The sequence below is a fragment of the Saccopteryx leptura genome, chromosome 4, assembly GCF_036850995.1.
Source record: "Saccopteryx leptura isolate mSacLep1 chromosome 4, mSacLep1_pri_phased_curated, whole genome shotgun sequence".
NCBI lineage: Eukaryota > Metazoa > Chordata > Mammalia > Chiroptera > Emballonuridae > Saccopteryx > Saccopteryx leptura.
In genome coordinates, this window is record NC_089506.1 from 182,625,130 (window position 1) to 182,644,382 (window position 19,253).

General features: G+C 41.5%; 1 protein-coding gene across 6 annotated transcripts in view; it reads right to left on the reverse strand.

Annotated features, from left to right (window-relative positions):
• The window catches only part of ZNF608 (zinc finger protein 608), a 112,317-nt gene that overhangs the window by 45,516 nt on the left and 47,548 nt on the right, over positions 1-19,253 (reverse strand). For all 6 annotated transcript variants that reach the window (XM_066382117.1, XM_066382113.1, XM_066382114.1 and 3 more), the window contains one exon: positions 15,213-15,468. In XM_066382117.1, coding sequence (XP_066238214.1) covers positions 15,213-15,468 — 256 coding nt within the window. The remainder of the gene's footprint in view (positions 1-15,212; positions 15,469-19,253) is intronic.

Sequence of the window (19,253 nt, forward strand, 5' to 3'; positions counted from 1 at the left end):
AAGCCTGTCAATAAAGGCAGCAGTGCACTTCAACGTGACTCCTTCGACCCAGTCAAATCCTCAGCCGACCCTGGTTCCGGGCCCGCAGAACGACTGCCACCTCACTGGACAGCGTGAGCCAGCAGCATCATTTAAGCGGCTCTCAGAGTCTTGACCCACAGAAACAGTGAGATAACGTTTGTTGTTGTAAGGAACTATGTTTTGGAGTAATTTGTTACACAGCAAAAGACAACTCTTAACTTCACTGGGAAAATGAGAGCCGGTAAAATATAGGTTTTGGGAAAGGGGAGGGAGAGAGCTAAATCATCATCTTCCATAAGAAGAAATTAATAAAAAAATACCTAAATGAAAAAGTTCATGAAGAAATAGCCATAAAAACGTGGCTTCAAAATACAAAGAAAAATACCAGCGAAAAGACTATAAAGAAGTTAGTTGTCTCTGGGAAGTAGGAAGTGGGAGAAGAGAAAGGTGGAATAGAAACTGTTTTCTGTTAGAACTTGTAGAAATCTGTGGCTTCAATAACCCGAATAAAAGAAAGAAAACTAAACTATACTTGTATGTTAACTCTCATGCATCCAATTAATTCTTAATTTCATGGTCTTTTTAGGGGCATTTTAAGAAATCTTGCCTGACTAGGGTGGAGGCACAGTGGATAGAGCGTCAGCATGAAATACTGAGGACCTAGGTTCAAACCCTGAGGTCGCGGGCTTGAGCATGGGATCATAGACATGACCCCATAGTTGCTGGCGTGAGCTCAAGATCGCTGGCTTGAGCACGGGGTCACTGGCTTAACCATGGGATCATAGACGTGACCCCAAAGTCTCTGGCTTGAGCCCAAAGATTGCTGGCTTGAGCCCAAGGTTGCTGGCTTAAGCAAGGGGTCACTGGCTCAGCTGGGGCCCCCCAGTCAAGACAATATGAGAAAGCAATCAATAAACAACTAAGGTGCCGCAACTATCAGTCGGTGTTTCTCATCTCCCTCCCTTCTTATCGGTTTGTCCCTGTCTGCCTCTCTCGCCCTTTTTCTCTTAAAAAAAATTAAAAAGATTGCTGAGAATTTTATTCAAAATCCTTTAAGTCTGAAACTATTCTGACAAGAACACTCTATATCTCCATACTTCTTTGTTCCCCCAAGTCTTCAGGTACCTTCAAGAAATTACTGTTCCAACCTCCCCCACCCCCATGTTACACATCAGAAAAATGAGACCCAGAGTCCAGATAACACAGCTCAATAGTGAGAGTAGCAAGACCACAGCCTGCTTCTCGACACGCAGTCCAGTGCTTTCTCCTAGGGTTCTCGTTTCCTTTGTACCTTCTCGGACTTGCCCGCGGTCCAAAGGCATCTCTGAACTACATCACATCATTCAGCTTATGTAAAACACATCACCTTTCAAAGTGAACAAGGGATAATGTCAACAAAAGTAGAGGAAGCAACCAGAAGACTCTAAAAAGAACTAGGTCATTATATATACATAAATACTTTAGAACAAATAGGGATGGTGGGAAGTGGGAGTTTCCAACAGAAGTTTAATAGTCGATTGTTTTCCTTTTTCTTTCAACCAGTCTCCTTTTTCTCATCTCTTAGGTCCAATACATTCCAGTGACCACACAATTACAGCTATCATATAATTTTATTTTAATTTGGTTTTTCTCATGGTGGAGCCACACGTCTTTTCTCAAAAAGTATGAATACTGACAAATAGAATACCAAGAACTCTTGAGTATTCCATAACAATACATTTATTTTTAAATATGCTTGGTGGATAGATAGAAAACTGCAGCCAAAAGGATATAGGAGAATTCTAATAAAAATACTACAGGTGCTTCTTGATTTATACGATCACATCCTTCTAGAACATCTTAAACACAATGTTTTATATGAAATATAAAATATTTCTTTTGCTTAGTTATCATGGGGGATTATAAAGGTGCATCACTTCGCCCAAGATTTTTTAGTCTAGTACTTCCATTTGAGATACTTTTGACTATTCAAGGAACAAAACAAAAAAAGAAGTTTATGTGCAGTAGGGGAGAGCCTCTGGCTGCCCTCGAGTGATTTTAACATTTTTGTTTGGGGTTCTAATCAATGCAATGATGAATGCCAACTGGCCTGGCACTCCTGCTATCCATTTTCATGTTTCATTAATGATCAGAGTGAAACAAATGGGCCAATGATCCAAACACTGAACCATCACAAGTGGAAGCTTCCAGAATTGGGGGAAAGAACAACACAAAGTTAGGTTCCCGGACAATCCCCTAACAGCCCTCTGTAAACACCAGATGGCTACTTCTGACCTTCAAAATATGCAAACAATTTACACTGAATAAATGTACACAGTTAAGGGTGCTCACTGCCCTTGGGTAGCGCAGTGGAAACTCTGACTCTGTGGATCAGCATGTCAGGGTGGGGGTAGTGGGGTTGGAGGGAGGGGATGAACTTACCAGCAAGCCAGGACCCAGACCCCAGGGGATTTGGGTCAGCTGCCACGCCCGAGAGATTCTTCAGGGGAGAAGCCAGTATGGGCCGGCCCACCCTCTTCTGAAACCGTGAAGTGAGCAAATGTGGACAAGGTAACCAGATCCCTCCCCAAGCCATCGCTGAGGTACAAGAATTTTGTGGCATTTGATTCTCCTTTAGACGCTGCCTTGATTTCCAGCCGAGTCATAAGTTCCCTGTACTTCATGTTCCGTATTCTGAGAAAATGAGGGTGGTGACACTAACCACAGTCTCAAATACTTCACAGTCATACTCCACATATGTCATGCTTTGTTGAAATTCTGTACTCAGAAATGTGCTACTGCCAGAAACTGCAAGCTCAGGAGGACTGGTATGAATGATGGTGTTTATTTTAAGAAGATATTTAATTCAAAAGCCAGATATAAAGTGAGATGTCCTAGGATGTACACTTCAGAGATTCTCTAGTCACTGACTGTAGATTCTGTGGTTAATGCTCTCCTACAGAATCACTGAAGATTAATGTGCAGTCAATATGATTTTAAGTAGCTCACTGCATTCTGCTTCTTTGAAAAGTGACCCACCATTTCCCCTTATCCCACTGGGTCATTTGTCCCACTATCAACTTAGTACTTAACGGTTTGTTGTTGTTTTTTAGAACTCCCTGTGAATATGATAATGCCTTTCAGTCACCCTACCAAGCAGACATGTTAGGGAAGAGACAAGTTCAATATGGTGCTAATGCTTTGCAAAGAAGACCGTCACAGTTCCAGTCTGTGGTCCCTAATTCATCTAGCCCTTGAGTCTTCAAAGGCTTACTAAACTCAAAGCGTCTTTCACACGCCTGCTTACCACAGTTCTCACTTCCCGGTCCAGACAGTGCCAAGGCAATGCCCCCAATCCCAATTCGGGTTTTGTTTTGTTTTGTTTTTCTGTGTTTCCAGTATCCACCCCCTCTATGTTTGTTTGGACAAGAAATAATTTTATATGTGTGTGTTCAAGGTGCTGGAAAGAAGTGGCTCACTGTGAGTGCTGTCTGGAACAGGCTGGCTTTTCTTGTTCAGAAAAGCTACTAGGGCTTCTCATGAAGCCGAGGGAGGCGGGGGCAGGCAGTCTTGGTGGGTTCTCCTTAGACAGGTTGGCCTGTTCTGCCTCTCAAGCGAAATTAAGACGCATTAAACATTCTCAGTCAGCGCTTTCAACTTGACTTACTTCAGAAGTTGTCTGTCAACGTGGATATCGAGAAGACATCTATCTACATGACAACATACAATCTGTACAGATGCACATGTGAGCCCCCAAAGGGCTGGTGGGACGCAAGCTACCCACTGCGTCAGAACAGGGGCCCTGTCTCGGACTCATGGAAGTCAGTGGTTGGCCACCTTTTTTCCTTGGTATGAAAGATACAGTCAAGAATGACATTTTGGGTATTTTTTAAAAAATATTTGGTGAATATTAAGTTTAAAAAACATTTCATTCTATAAGCTGAATTAAGTTCCCACATTTCAGTCCGAACCTCAAACTGACAAGCCGATGTTTATCTGCCTTTTAGCATATTTTTTACATAATCCGTTATATTCATACACACATAAAAAACACGGCTTAAAAATAAGGCAGATAATTTTATTTTACTTTATTTTTTTAAAGATTTTATTTATTCATTTTAGAGAGGAGAGAGAAAGAGAGAGCAAGAAAGAAGGGGTGGAGGAGCAGGAAGCATCAACTCCTGTATGTGCCTTGACTGGGCAAGGCCAGGGTTTAGAACTGGCAACCTCAGCATTCTAGGTCGACATTTTATCCACTGCGTCACCACAGGTAGAATCGTTTTAGAGAAAAACCAGAAATCCAGAAAGTACACACAGTCACTTTATTTAGACTGTACCTCAGTTTCTCTGTCAGAGTAACAGGGCTAGTTATAGTACTCTTCCACATAAATAAGATACTAATTAATTAGATGGTATTGGCAGAGCAATGAAAAGTTTCCCAGGCAAAGTGTTCAATTGTTCAGACAAGCTAAATGTGTCATGTGTCATATAAGAGCCACATTTCTAATGACCAAGGACTGAAATACTGCAAGTATCTCAAATACATATATGAGCCAGAAGGCTTAATTATGAAATGAATATATATGGCTGTGGTGTGTATAAAACTGCTCTATTTACTCTTCAGTTTTAAGCAATTAATGGTCAAATGATCAATAAGGGTCTTGTCTACCTCACACATTACTTTGTATCCAACCCCTCTTGGGTCTCCTGACTTGGTCACATCAGATTTTGCTAGATACTCCGCAACTGTGCCCAGGAGCCTAATTCCCCCAACTTTCTTTGCTGAGAATGGCTTTTTTGCAATCTATGATATGCCTGTTCCCACATTTTACAGCTTATTTTCCTCTTGCCAGGGAAATAGCAGCCAATCTTATTTGAGAACCTAAGGTCTGGGAAGGGTACATGTGGGAATGCTTTGGTAGATATTACTTTTAAAAGCTACCTGGATAGTTCCTCCTGCTGCAGCTACACACAGAAGCAGCCTAGGGAAGAGGCTATGGGAGGAAGTCATTGCTGAGGGTGGGGGTCACTGTGGGGCTGGGGTGTGCCAGGGGAGAGGCTGCAAACCCCTGGAGTGTGTCAAGTGACATCATACATACCGACAAATCGTGTGGCACAAGGGTTTTCTATAAAGCTCCTATCCTTCGACTGTCCTTATTCTGAAGCAGAACCCAAAAGAGAGATGTTTGCAGAGACGCAAACATGAATGGCTTAGATTCCTCCCAGCTCAGAATGGATGTTTGACAGACAAACTTCTCCTGGGTGTTTGAACTCCTCGTATCTAAAAGTCTCTTTTAACTTCTACCACTTGGGGTGAAAGCTATAAAATGGCATTCTAGACACAAGTAGAAGTGAAATCTAAACTCTTCTGTCATCCAGAGCCAAGTCCCCCACCAGAGCAGAGCCCAAGCCACATGCTCTCTCGGGGACATCTCTTGCACACTTGTTTTCTCTGGCTGAACGAAGCTGATTTTTACCACGAGGGGAAAGTCTCATTGCCTCTCTACCTAGGGGAGAACCCTAGCTATGGGCAAGGCAAACTATGCATTTGACTTACAACCTCATCCCTTTTGTCATCAAAATGTCAGTGAGTCCCAAGTTAGGCAGGGTAAGTAACAAAGGCATTCTCACCCCAGGCAGTGGAAATGGGCTGACCTTCTCGTGGGAGCAGTTAAGCGTATGTGCTCTAGCGTGTTAAAAATGTTTGCATCCTTGGCTGCAGCAGTTCTGTTTCTTGAAAATTCACCCTAATATAATACTAGCAAGTTAAAAAAAAACCAAACACACCACACAAACTTAACACACAAAGTTATACCATGTAGCAACTAGCGCTCATCTATACCTAGCGCTCATGAATACCTAAGAAGTTTCAGGCAACATAAACACCCATCATTAGAAGAACTTAAATTCTGTGTGTCCACTCCATGGAATATTAACCAATGAAAACTGCTTCTTAGAAAGTGAAACATCAGAAATGCTTATGTTTTAATGTTAAGATTAAAAGATAAGGCAATATTTAAAATTTTATCTACCAAGTAACCTCAACTACATTTAAAAATATATATATTAAAAAAAAAATATTGAAAAAGCAGAGAAAGAAGTGAACTAAGGAGTTAAAGTGGTTATTTATTCAATACGACTAAAGAGGACTTTTTTTTCCTTCTACTTGGTTTCCCCCCACTCCCAAAAATGTCCTAAAATGACCATGTTTTCTTTTTGTAATCAGCAAATAAAAACCTAATTGAAGAGATGAATGACTGGAGAAGAAAAAAGCATACCAAATATTTTGTTTCTCTCTCTCGCTTTTTTTTTTTCCTGGAGGTTGGGCAAATAATAGCCAAGGTTGGAAGCTAAACTATAATAAAATATATTCATATTTTATAATATTTTTAAATCAATGATGAAGTAGATTTCTGGAACTATATTTTCCAGATTATCTAGGCCAAACTTAATTTTAAAGTAACATATTCCTGGGCCCTGGCCAGGTAGCTCAGTTGATTAGAACACTGTCCCAATATGTCAAAGTTGTGTGTTCGATCCCCATTCCGGGCACACACCAGATTTAACCAGGGAATGCATAAATAAGTAGAACAACAAATTGATGTTTCTCTCTCTCTGCCCCCTTCCCCTCTCTCTAAAAATCAATCAATAAATTTAAAATAAATAAATAAAAGTAACAGATCCCTAAGTAGAAAACTATACTACTCAAACTTACACGGGTATAAAACCGTATCACTTTGTTCCACGAATGCATTCAACATTGAGCAAACAGGTACGGCGCCCCGACTCTGCGCCAGGCGCTGGGGGAGCCAAAAGTGAGCAGATGGGATGTGCGCACTCAGGAAGCCTACAGCAGAGTGGGCTGAAAGGTAGGGTTTGTACACAACCCAGCTGAAACTGATTCTGTTACTCCTGCCAAATTAGATGCTAGAACTGTAGAGAATGTCCTATCGTTCTGTACTTAAAAATAAAAACTCCAGTTATTACATCACATCTTACGCCCTCTTTCAGAGAGCACTCTACAAAACATACAAGAACTTTTGAGTGGTGGTAGATAGAAACCCGGAATACTGGTTCAAATCCACTCACCAGGTGTGCTGCCTGTCTTGCATAGGTGAATCTCTTTATCTCTTTCTAAGACTTCCTTATGAAAATACTATAGATGATAGATAATAGCTCACACTGGATTTTGTTCTGAAGATTAAGGAAATCATTACTTGGCAAACAAGCCCAGCACAACACCTGGCAAAGAGTAAATGCTCAACAAATCAGTCCGTTCTCTTTAAATATACATGTTTACACATAAAAACAGTGAAGAATCAAGTAAGGATAAAGATGTAAAAATCAAGAAATCAGCCTGACCAGGCGGTGGTGCAGTGGACAGAGCATTGGACTGGGATGCAGAGGACCCAGGTTTGAAACCCCGAGGTTGCCAGCTTGAGTGCGGGCTCCTCTGGTTTGAGCAAAGCTCACCAGCTTGGACCCAAGGTCACTGGTTTGAACAAGGGGTTACTCGGTCTGCTGAAGGTCCATGGTCAAGGCACATATGAGAAAGCGATCAATGAGCAACTAAGGTGTCGCAACAAAAAACTGATGATTGATGCTTCTCATCTCTCTCTGTTCTTGTCTGTCTGTCCCTATCTATCCCTCTCTCTGACTCTCTGTCTCTGTAAAAACAAACAAACAAACAAAAAAACCCCTAAGACATCAGAAATGGAAGTAAATGGTAGTGACTGCTAAGGGTACAGGGTTTTTTGGGGGTGATGAATATATTCAAAAGTTAAGTGTGGTGATGGCTGCCTAACTCGGAATACAGTAAGAAACCACTGAATTGTATGCTTTAAATGGGTGGGGCGTGTGTTATGTGAATTATATCTCAATAAAACAGCTATAAAAATTGTATTTTTCAAAAGTGAATGAAATACTTTAATCAATATGCCCAGGTGAGCCAACAGCTATTCTCTGCAATCAATAGGATCATCTGCATTTTGTTATTAGGAAATTTATCTTCAGTTCAAAGTCAAGGTATATTAAAACTCTTTCAAGATTTTCTTACTAATCCCTTTCAGGGAAAAGATAAACAAGGAGACAGGACAATACCACACACACAAATCTTGTAAGACAACTTCTTCAATCTTTCAGTATACCTAAATCTGAAGAAAAGTTTGGTTTTAAATGTCTTACATTCTGGATTCATATATAAGACTAAGTTTAGCTATAATATCAACCAGCAAAAAGTGGTAACAAAACGCCTTTACACAGGGAGTTTGAAACTTCCTGCTTCATTACTTAACACCTACGGTCACCACCAAAATGTACACAGAAATGACACAAAAGAACAAATGTCTGGTCTAAAAACATCAAGCTGAATCCTACCTAATAGCAGCTTATTTTTCAAATTGACAAGATGTGAAGTGAGTGAGTGTCCATGTTCCTGTTTTCCAGGAAAACACACAATCAGCCTTGGCCAACTGGCTCAGTAGATAGAGCGTCGGCCCGGTGGGTGGATGTCCCGGGTTCGATGCCCAAACAGGGCACACAGGAGAAGCAGCAATCTGCCTCTCTCCCCATCTCTCTCCACCTTCTCTCTCTGTTCCCCACTCACAGCTGGTGGCTCAACTGGTTCGAGCATCAGCCTTGGGCACCGAAGATAGCTTGGTTGGTCCAAGCGTCAGTCTTAGGAGCTGAGGACAGCTTGGTTGATTCAAGCATTAGCCCCAGACGAGCACTGCTCCAGGTCGGGGCGATTGCGGGAGTCTGTCTCACTATCTCCCCTCCTCTCACTTAAATACACACACACAAACACACAATCACTCATCACAGCCAAATGGTGGACAGAAGACCTCATCAGAAAGGTATAAATAAAACACGTAAGTCTAAGAGTAAAGCAAAACCCAGGACAATGACACGGACAAGCCTTCCCCTGCTTCCTTCTTCACCTTCGCCTTCATCTATCAAATCTTTTCTGAATGTCTACTATGCAAATACCTGTGCTCCATTTTTACAATACTTTCTTATTTTTTCTCTGAAGCTGGTGACATTAGTTTCAGTATCTTAAAAAAGAAAATACGTACATGATATGAAAGTTTTATCGTTACTTAGAACTATATCCTTATAAAAATAAAAGTTAATTTTATTTTTGTCACAGTATAAAGAATAATCAGAGGTAACAAAGATGGCGTATGGTCAGCAAGTTCACAGATCGGATGTTCCCTGTGGGCTGCCTTTTGCATGTGAACTTGAGAGCACTTGTGCAGTTCGGAAGGTGCATCCTTTGAGCTGCGCTGCCACCAATGCTGAGAAACCTCAGTGAAACACCAATGGTGACGAATCTCAAAAAACCACCCACGCTTTCACTGGCGACTAACGCTGCAAGGCGCCCCAGGAAGCTGAGGACAAAGTTCCCCGCCAATACAAAAAGTGACACTAACTACTGGTTCCTTCAGCCCCTCAGTAGCGCGGACTTCATGTTGAAGATCAGGGCTGGACCCTTCCTTCTCATTAGCACAGTGATTAACCACCATGCTCACCTGCCACACTTACAGACTGGGGCCCATTTATCTCCATTTAGCACAATACAGAAAGGGAGCGCATAACCATGGCCATCTTATTGTTCACCATTACTGCCCGTTATAGTCATCACTGGGGTGGCAGGTAAGGAGATGCAGAAGCAAAACTGGGCATCTTCCTCCCTTTTGTGAGTCAAAACTTCAGCAAATTGTAACGTTTCACTTAGTAAGGTTTTGCACCAGCTCTATGCTCCATTACTAAAAAAACCAAGTAATCTTGGATTAATATTTAATCTCTCCTCAAATCAAAATTTTAAGAGGAAGGTTCTATCTTCACTAATAAGATCAGTAAGTAAATACTGCAGAATAGGAATAACAATACCATATGTTAGGTCCATCATTAATTAAATAGAATCATTTGCCAGTTAATGAATTAGCCTGAAACCCGTATACTGCACATTTAAACACTTATCCTCTTTATGGCTTTGGAGAAGAAGGAGTAGCAAAAGAATTTAAGAACATCTCTGGTGGTTTAAAGAGCATCATTTACTTCTCCAGTTAATTAACTTGAACACATTAATTCCTAAGATCACTTTTCTTTCCTTGGAAAACACACAGAACATCAGGTGAAGGGACCTCATGGAAACAAGCATTTCTCCTCTTATACCAGGTGTTAAGTCTTTTCAAAAACACCACACTTACTAATAAAGAAATAAAATTTAAAAAACAAAAAACACCATACTATCATGAGTTGCCATGTACCCTCTAAAAACCCCCAGCGACTCTCTAAATACAATCCTTTATTTTCTACTTCATTAACTTCTCTAATACTCTTAGTTTCTGAACTATTTCAAAAGTACTTCCGCAGAGACCACATAGGAATGAAGCTACTGTGCCTGGCTCCCTGAGAAGCAAGCAGTAAGGTCCACCTGACCCTAGTGATGAATTAGGAAGAATGATAACAATTAGTTGTTGGTTAAGCCCTCAACACCTCTGTGGAGTTTATGTTCAGGATCAAAACTGGGCCTTCTTTCTCATTAGCACTGTGATTAAACAACGATGCTCACCTGCCACACTACAGCATCTTGACAGGCACTACCCATCCACCCTGTGAGGTAAGGAGGACAGGAGTCTCTATCCATGCATGCTCAAGAAAATGAGGCAGGAACACATGTAACTTCCTTAAAGGGAAAAGGTCAAGCAGCTTGCAAAGGACCAGGACATCCTCTCTTGCCCCTAAGACAATGGTTCTCAGCCCAGTTTGCACATTAGAATCCCCCAGGGAGCTTTACACGCACACACCAAGGTCAGTCTCCAAACCAGACCACACTGCCAGCCCAGACCCCGTAAGTGCCTAGAAGTGGTGACTGGGCATCAGTATGTTTCCAAAGCTCTCCAGGTGATTGAAAGGCACAGAGCTGAGAACACTGTCCTGTAACCCATAGATATTTAAAAGGTCGTTGTCAGCAAATATCAGTTTTCTTTCTCTCACTTCCTTTTCTTCAGTGGCTTTGCTTAACCAATAGGAGAGTGAAGGGGACGGGAATGAGAGAGTGGCAGACAGTGGTAAATGACACTCCTAACAATGAACCATGGACACCGCCAAACCAAGTATGTTCTTGGTGGGGGACGAAAGCCCAATGAGAAACATGATTCAATAAAAATCAAAAGGAAAATACATTCACAAAAGCTAAAAAGCCAACTTCAACACATTTGTATTTACACACATTGCTGTATACACCATGTTTTGTCTGTTTTGTTTTATCCCACCCCCTCAAAAAAGAGCAAATTTTCAAACAAATAACTATACATAGGCATGTGTGTCCCAAATGTCAGGGATGAAATGCTAAGGAAATTCTTTCCAACATCTGCGAGTAATTTGGTACAATACATCATTGCTCCTATGCATGCACCTTCAAGTAGAAAGATCAGAGTGGAGTAACTAAACATCCAAATGCAGTAATAGTTTTTCTCTCCTATTAAGCATGATCTGAAACCCACTAATTATTTCCAGAGGAAACTCCTCTGGAACACTTGATTCCTCAGCACAATTTGGTTCTCAGGCAATCAGACTTCATGTACTGGCAGTAACACACAAGGGAAAGTCTGTGACTAAAAGTATCCTTAAATGAGAAACTCCAAGCAGAAGAAATAATTAGGTATCTAGCGGGGATTTCATATTCCAATCTGGCTGTTCCCCACCACTGTCCGAAGAAATCACAAGAACACTCAGTATTTCCCAAAGACTGCCGATCAGTGAGCACTTAAAATTTCTAGGATCTTGAAACACACACACACACACCCTTCACACACGCGTGAATGCACATAAATTAGGTTTGTGAAAAACACTACTAATACCCTCAAAATGAAAATACCAGGAAAGAGGTTTTATTCAACTCAATCTACAGGACATTAGTCAAAGGCTACTGACAGTTTTATAGCTGCTATACTTGCTCTTTGTTCACAAAGCTGGACTAGGAGACTACTGAGGCTCCCTTTCCCCGCCCCCTGCTCTCCAAACCCAGCTCTTTCAGCTCTCCCAATGTGTTTGTTCTGTTTCTTTCTTCTTCTTTCCCAAAAGGAAAAAATTAACAGGCAAGTGGGTTTAATTTTTAAATTGGTACAAGAGCCTTAAACACACTGTACTGAGAAAATAATGCAAAACGGAATGCTCTTGAAAACGGCTGGCCATTAAACACACTTCTCAGGACCCAGGCCTGGACGACTGAGGGAGCTCTTAACTTATGTGGAGGTCAGAAGTTTAGTTTATTCAACAAGAATGACTCTATTAACAGCTCCAGCTCCTCCTGTCGCCACAGTAAACATCCACACATTCCAAATCCTGGAAAATGCGAGGCAGTTAAAACAAGGCTGGGGCTGCCCGAAGCTCCATTTACTGGGCGTGAAAGGCTTGTACAGCTATCAGTCCGCCATATGAATGTACGATAGACACTCACGGGGAGGGATGGATCACAGCATATAAAAGCAGGTACATGGGACTCAGGAGATTGATTTTTCAGAGAAGAGGATGAAAACAGAGAGGCTTTATATATATATCTCAGTACCAAATAACAACAATGATAATAATGAATAATAGGATTGTAAAGCCCTCATAAGCATATGTGCAGAGTATCAGAATTCCATACTGACTTTAAAATTTTAAACATAGATATTATTTCTAAATAATCCCATCTTTTATTAGAAGCTTAGGCTAAAAATCAAAACCTTGCAGACTTCTAAGCAAAGTGGAAAATAAACCAAGCCTTACAGCTGTTCCAGAAAGTTTGTGGCTAATTTTACAACATCTACCACCCAGAGAGGTCACACTGCGGGAACCTGGTCCTAGCCCACACTGGAATGTATAAAATAACAACAAGCAAAAACAAACAAACAAAAAACTGACGGCCATTAAGTCATAGCCAAGAAACTGAAGACAATGCTTCACCCTAAAGAGTAAATTATTCAAGTACAAGGAAATCTCACTTTCAGGTTTAGAGAAATTAACCCTTACTCTTTCCAAATCCTTTTTTCTGTTCCTGAAAATCATCACCTAAATTAATGAACTGTGACCTTATTATGTCTCCAGTTCTTTTCTATACACATTTCACACCAAGACACTAGTTTGAAGCCCTTAGACATCGATGCTGCTCTGGGGAAAATTGAAGGGAAGGTGAACCGTGCACAACCCAGAGAGGCAATGAGAGAGGGCCTGCACCCCACCTGGAGACCCTCCCCCTGGACGGTGACTGAACAAGCAAGAGAGCTAGGAAGTTTTTAATTCTGGCTCTCTTATATCAATCCCTCCCAATGTGGTTGCTTAGTACTGTTTTAAATGGCTTCCCAGTTAAAAGTACAAAGAGGGAGGAGTCCCCAAAGCCCCCAAAGTTTCTAAGGCCAAAAGTAAGCCTTTTACTCTCACGTACATTTAAGGCAGCAAACCGGAGAGCTCCCCTGATCCACTGCTCACCAGATTACCGTCTTCTGGTTCCTGCTTATATAATGAAAGCTTTATTTCTTCCTCTCTGACCCTATCTATAAATTTTTTATCTAATTATTAAATATATCCTGTGGCCCTGGCCGGTTGGCTCAGTGGTAGAGCGTCGGCCTGGCGTGCAGAAGTCCCGGGTTCGATTCCCGGCCAGGGCACACAGGAGACGCGCCCATCTGCTTCTCCACCCCTCCCCCTCTCCTTCCTCTCTGTCTCTCTCTTCCCCTCCCGCAGCGAGGCTCCATTGGAGCAAAGATGGCCCAGGCGCTGGGGATGGCTCCTTGGCCTCTGCCCCAGGCGCTAGAGTGGCTCTGGTCGCAACAGAGCGACAGGCCCCGGAGGGGCAGAACATTGCCCCCTGGTGGGCGTGCCGGGTGGATCCCGGTCGGGCGCATGCGGGAGTCTGTCTGACTGTCTCTCCCCGTTTCCAGCTTCAGAAAAAGAAAAATAATAATAATAATAATAATTATGTTTACACCTGCCTCCTGATTTTCATTCTTTATTTTTATTCTCTTCCATTTTCCAGTTTGTCACCATTCTTAACTACTTTCTCTCAATTTCTTTCCCAACAATCACTCCCAATATAACCCCCTTTCTCATCCACTCAGCCTCTTTTGCATGTGTTTTATTTTCTCCCTTTTAAGTTTCTTCCCTCAATTTTTCATCTTATTACAGAGGAAGTTAAACCATGATTTGGAATCTCAGACCCTTCTTGTTACCCTCATCCTTGTCCTTCCCCCTTTCCCAAAAGGCCATGATATTGACAACTGTCATCTCCTTTATCCCTGATCTGTCTAGCTCAGAGAAAAAGTTTGTTTTCCTTTCCAAATTCACCCTGGGGCATGTGTCTTTCTTATCTTTTTTATTCTACCATCCCCCAAAATAGCAATGCAGCTCTCTCCTTTGTATTTACTGTTGGATTATCTTTTGGCCTCTATCAATGACACTGGCCATCTGAAAAGCGGTTGTACTTGATGATCACGTGCTATAGAGATACCAAACCACGGTCTGGATCCACTGTCAGTATGGCATTCACCCGATCTATATTTCCAATAGCAATGGTAGATTAACCTTGATCCAGTTCTCTTGCATCTTGCTTCTCTTGTGACTAATGGGTTGCATTTTCCAGATGGCTTGCTGACTCTCAGGGGCAGAGAGGGTGCTGAGGTATCCACCTGGTCATAGAAGAGAACTGACTGGCTCGGCTGGGATATAAGCCTTTTGACCTTGGTTTCACTGCTCTGAGCAGCAACCAGCGAGGCTCACACCGTGGTGATGGTCCTCGCTAAGCGCAAGAACCCTGGCTCAATTCAGAGGGTAAATATAAGCCTCCAGGACACACACAAAAAACCCACTATGGTAAGACAGACAGATCAGTCCACACACCAAGAAGAAAATGAATTTCAGATCTATGTCACTTTCTAATTTCCATGATACCTCTTAGGGGAAAGCATAACCCTTACCCCGCTCCTCACAGTCCTTCGTGTTAGCACTTAAACTGGAAAACCACTTTCAGGGACACCCGATTCATTATGAAAGTAAAAGCAGCCACGAACAAAAAAGACAAACAGTTATTTCAACAAAAATCCAAAGAGCATAAAAACCACTTTTCTTTCCTCTCTGAAAACCACAAAGCAAATTCCCCTTACAGGTGGCCATTAACACATCATGGGGAAGAGGGCACAAGGAAACATATAAAAATAAATTGTATTTACCTTCTTCTGTTTCGTGCCACACGATCCCTTCCAAATTCACACTGGTCCCAGGTTCACAGGGCCCAAGACACTCGGGCTCTGTCACTACTCCAACTTCACAGGTATTGACACCCACAGAACGAGTCCGAACCAAAAGCTGTTCAACCGGTGCTGCAATATTGGATGAAGATGGGGAAAAGTAGGAAGGTAGGATCTGAGGCGTGAGACTGCTGGCAATCGGCGGCGGCGGTGCTGGCACTGTAAACAGGGGGTCAACCTGAAAGACAGACAGGCTTACTGCAGTGGTGCTGCATTCCGCGGCTTCTTCTCAATGCAATCTGTTCACATCACTTCTAGACTATACCCCCATTTCAAATGCCATTTGCAATGATAATAAGCTTTGAGTGTTTGAATGGTGCCAAAATATAAAGCAGAATAGAAATGAGCATTTCATTTTTTCATGCCAAAAAAAAAAAAGCAAATATTGGAGCTCTAGCTTCTGAATGATAGCCAGGCTTTTAATGTTCTTTTAAATTTACCAATAGACAAACGTTAGCCTCCGTAGATGTGAAGAAAATATGTTTTGCTAAATTAGGGCTATTTACCACTTGTAATAAGATCTTATTTTCAAAATTACAATATTTTCCAAAGGACAAACTCCAGTAAACATCATATATGCATCATTGGACATCTAAGCACAAGAGATGGATTAAAATTGTTTTCAAAGTACTTTATAAACCATACATAATGAATTAAAATCACTACTAAAATATATTAACTTACTCTACTGAATATATAAAACACATAAACTTGATTATACACACACGGAAACACATAAACTGGATGTTATTAGCCAGTATTTATTAAGCATCAACTCCTAATTCAGTGTTCCACTGCAAAGTTTAGCACAATTCACATAAACGGAGAAATAAATGAATGTGCCCAACATCAACAGATTTTGAGTTTCTACAATACACACGTCTGTTAGTGGCTGAACTTGTAAAGATCCCTGATGAGTTCGACTGAGACTCAGCAGCCCTCTCTCTGAAGCCATGAAATGAACTTGAGAGCCAACACACGGTCTTGTGGTGCCCTGATTCCTTTGCGCCCCTATGCTGAGAAGAGCAGCAAAGGAGTTCTGCGCCTCAAAAAGTTTAGGAGTCTGGCCAAAATGAAACCAAAGGCTATGCACATACTAACCAAGTAGGTAGATCACCAACCAACTCATTCATTCATTCAATCCATTTTAACAACTATTGTGACTGCAACACAATAGCTTTGACCCTGCTGACAGGTTATCAAATGTGAAAGAGCCAAATGCAAAAAGCACGTCTGCACCAGGATTCCAGATCCTCTATGTTGTCCTTGTGTTGCACATAGACACCATCTACGTATAAGGAACAACATCTTGCATGTTTTATCAGCTGGGCTAGCAAATTGCATGTATAAAAAGACACACAGAAGGTTGTTCTGGTAAAATGTCAGCCTAGTCTGTTGTACATATATTTACAGTTAACCTTTGTAAGAAATTGACACTTGGCTACAGGCATATTATATAGTCTTTGTTGTTTAAAAGAAATGCAAGAGTGCGTTTCAAGATAAGTCACATGAGGAAGTGCACTGCCTAGTTAAACAGCTGAAGCAGTCATCTGTGTGGGCTCCTTGTTCATGTAACTGTAGGAACGATTTCTACAGTTTGCATTTCACTAAAATGATAAACTGACATTCTCTTGCCTGAGTGAGCCAAGATGCAATAGAACATCCCTTCATCCAACTGCATGTTAAAGAAACTTAATTTCCTGCTCTCAAAGCTGCCATAAAACTTCTTTTGCTCCATGCTTTTTATTGTTCTTCATTCTTGATCACAGAGCCCAAGAAAGAAGCGCATTTAACAGCCCCCAAACCCCAGATCTGGTGATTTATGCTTTCGTGTAAATGTGGCTTAATGTGGATCAAAGTTCACACTGATAGTTCCTATTTTAAAACTGAGCTGACAAATGAAGAAAGAGGTTCTGAGGGAGGAAATTTAAGGGTGAGGCGACCCAATGCTACCTTACAGTCTTTATTATAACTAAAAGATTGTATGTGATTGGAATCGCTTTCTACAACTAAAACACACATACACAGGAAAATGATAAACTAGCTACTGCACTTTTATTCCATGTTTCCCAACAACCTCTTAATTTGTATAGTTAGTTGTGAATTGATTGTAATTGAATGCTATACATATAAACTGAAAAGACAAAGTGGAACAATATTCTCAAACTATTCTTTGTATCACTTGATCAACAACCTACATTAATTCCTAGAGAAGCAACTATAGCTTCAATTGGATAAGCAAGAAAATAAAACAAAACCAAGAGGTAACGAGCCTCAGAGAGCCTTGATTCTCTAATCAGGACCCAACGAGACAATATGTGCAACAGAAGTTACAGGGACAGGGCACGTAGACACTAGGATTTTTGCTGCAACTCTGACATGCTAATTAAGCTTGTGACTTTGGAGAATCATTTAACCTCATTGAAGCCCATTTTCCTCAACTGGAAATGTATTCTCTGGCCTTCTAATATTGGTGACAAATCCTATCACAACAGAGTTTCTAGGCTAAATCTTTACTTCCCTGTAACTCTGCTTATGAATACATTTGCATACAGATACACACACACAGCCACTATTTGGGATGTGTATGTAATTCCAAAGCCCAAATGTCTAAAGAATCTAGGTGGCTTGAGGGGACAGGCAGTGGTATCCTGGGCCTACTAGCAAGTTAACTGTGTTCATTTCCATTAACACAATCCAAATGCAGTGAAAAAGTTTAGCTGATGACCTTTCTACAGGGACACTGGAGCTTTGTCCCTACATGTTTCAAAATGAGAAAGCAAAGGTTCAGTGCTTAACAATAAATATAAACTTAATCATAAACAGTCCCCTCAATGTGATAATAGTCTAAATCCCTTAAATTTGATAGGAAAACTCAAGAAGTCAGAGTTTTAAAGATTACTCTTTGTTATACAAGTAAATTTCTCTCTTTCCACTACACTGGCTTCCTCACAGTAACTCAAAAATTGCCCTTCTCATAGGCACGGGATCATCACAACCAGAGAGAGGCTAAAAGGGTCTTTCCTCCACTGGGATTTCAGGAGATGGAAGGAAGAACTAGGACCACCAGGTAGGCTCCTGGGAGTCCCTCTAGCCCAGAGGTCACCAGTGGGAAAGGGGCAGGGAAAGACACATTCCAGAGGTGTTTTATTTGGCAGGTATGCTACTTTTAGAAACAATCCAACTTTTTTTTTTTTTTTTTTTTTTTTTACCAACAGAAAACATTAGGATAATGTCTCAATTTCCACTATCTCTTAATTGAATCCTGTGCTATGCTGGGGCCACACTCCCGTGGCATCACAGGGCCAAGCCTCCCTTCAGCCAGAGTGACCTGGCCAGTTTAGTTTGTGTTCCCTGCTCTCACTGAGACAATCACAGAATGTTTCAGATAGAAGGTCATTTAGCCCAACTTACTGATTCTAGAGAAAAACGTGGCCCCTATTTGTACAAGGGCGAAAAGCTGTCTCTGGTGGCAGCCCAGGTGAGCATGAGCGCAGAAATTTGACGGTAGTGGTTCAACAGACACCCGGAGACAAAAGCGGGTCGATGGGAAATCACTCAGTGTGGCCAATTCTTTCTGCCCATGAGCGACCCCAGTAGATGTTCCCCCAAAAGGTTTCAGTTCTCTGTGTATTGCATGGTGATTAACACAAAACCACATGTAAACCATATGTAAAGCAGGATTTTAGAGGGGTTTTAATAGTTATTTTTGCCTTATACAGACGATCAACTCCACTGCAACCTGATTTCTTGGGTCACTGATCCCCCTACACTGAACCATAATTTCTTCAACTAAAGAAGTTAAGACAGAGGGAAGCAACAGCTCTTACAAGGACTTGCTCACACGAAGAGGAAGCATGCACCCGGACTTGACAGTGGTGGGCCTCAGGTTGTGTTGGGTTCAAACCCTGACCCTATCCGTGCTTGCTGTGTGGGACCCTGAGCAAGTTACCTGGCAACTCT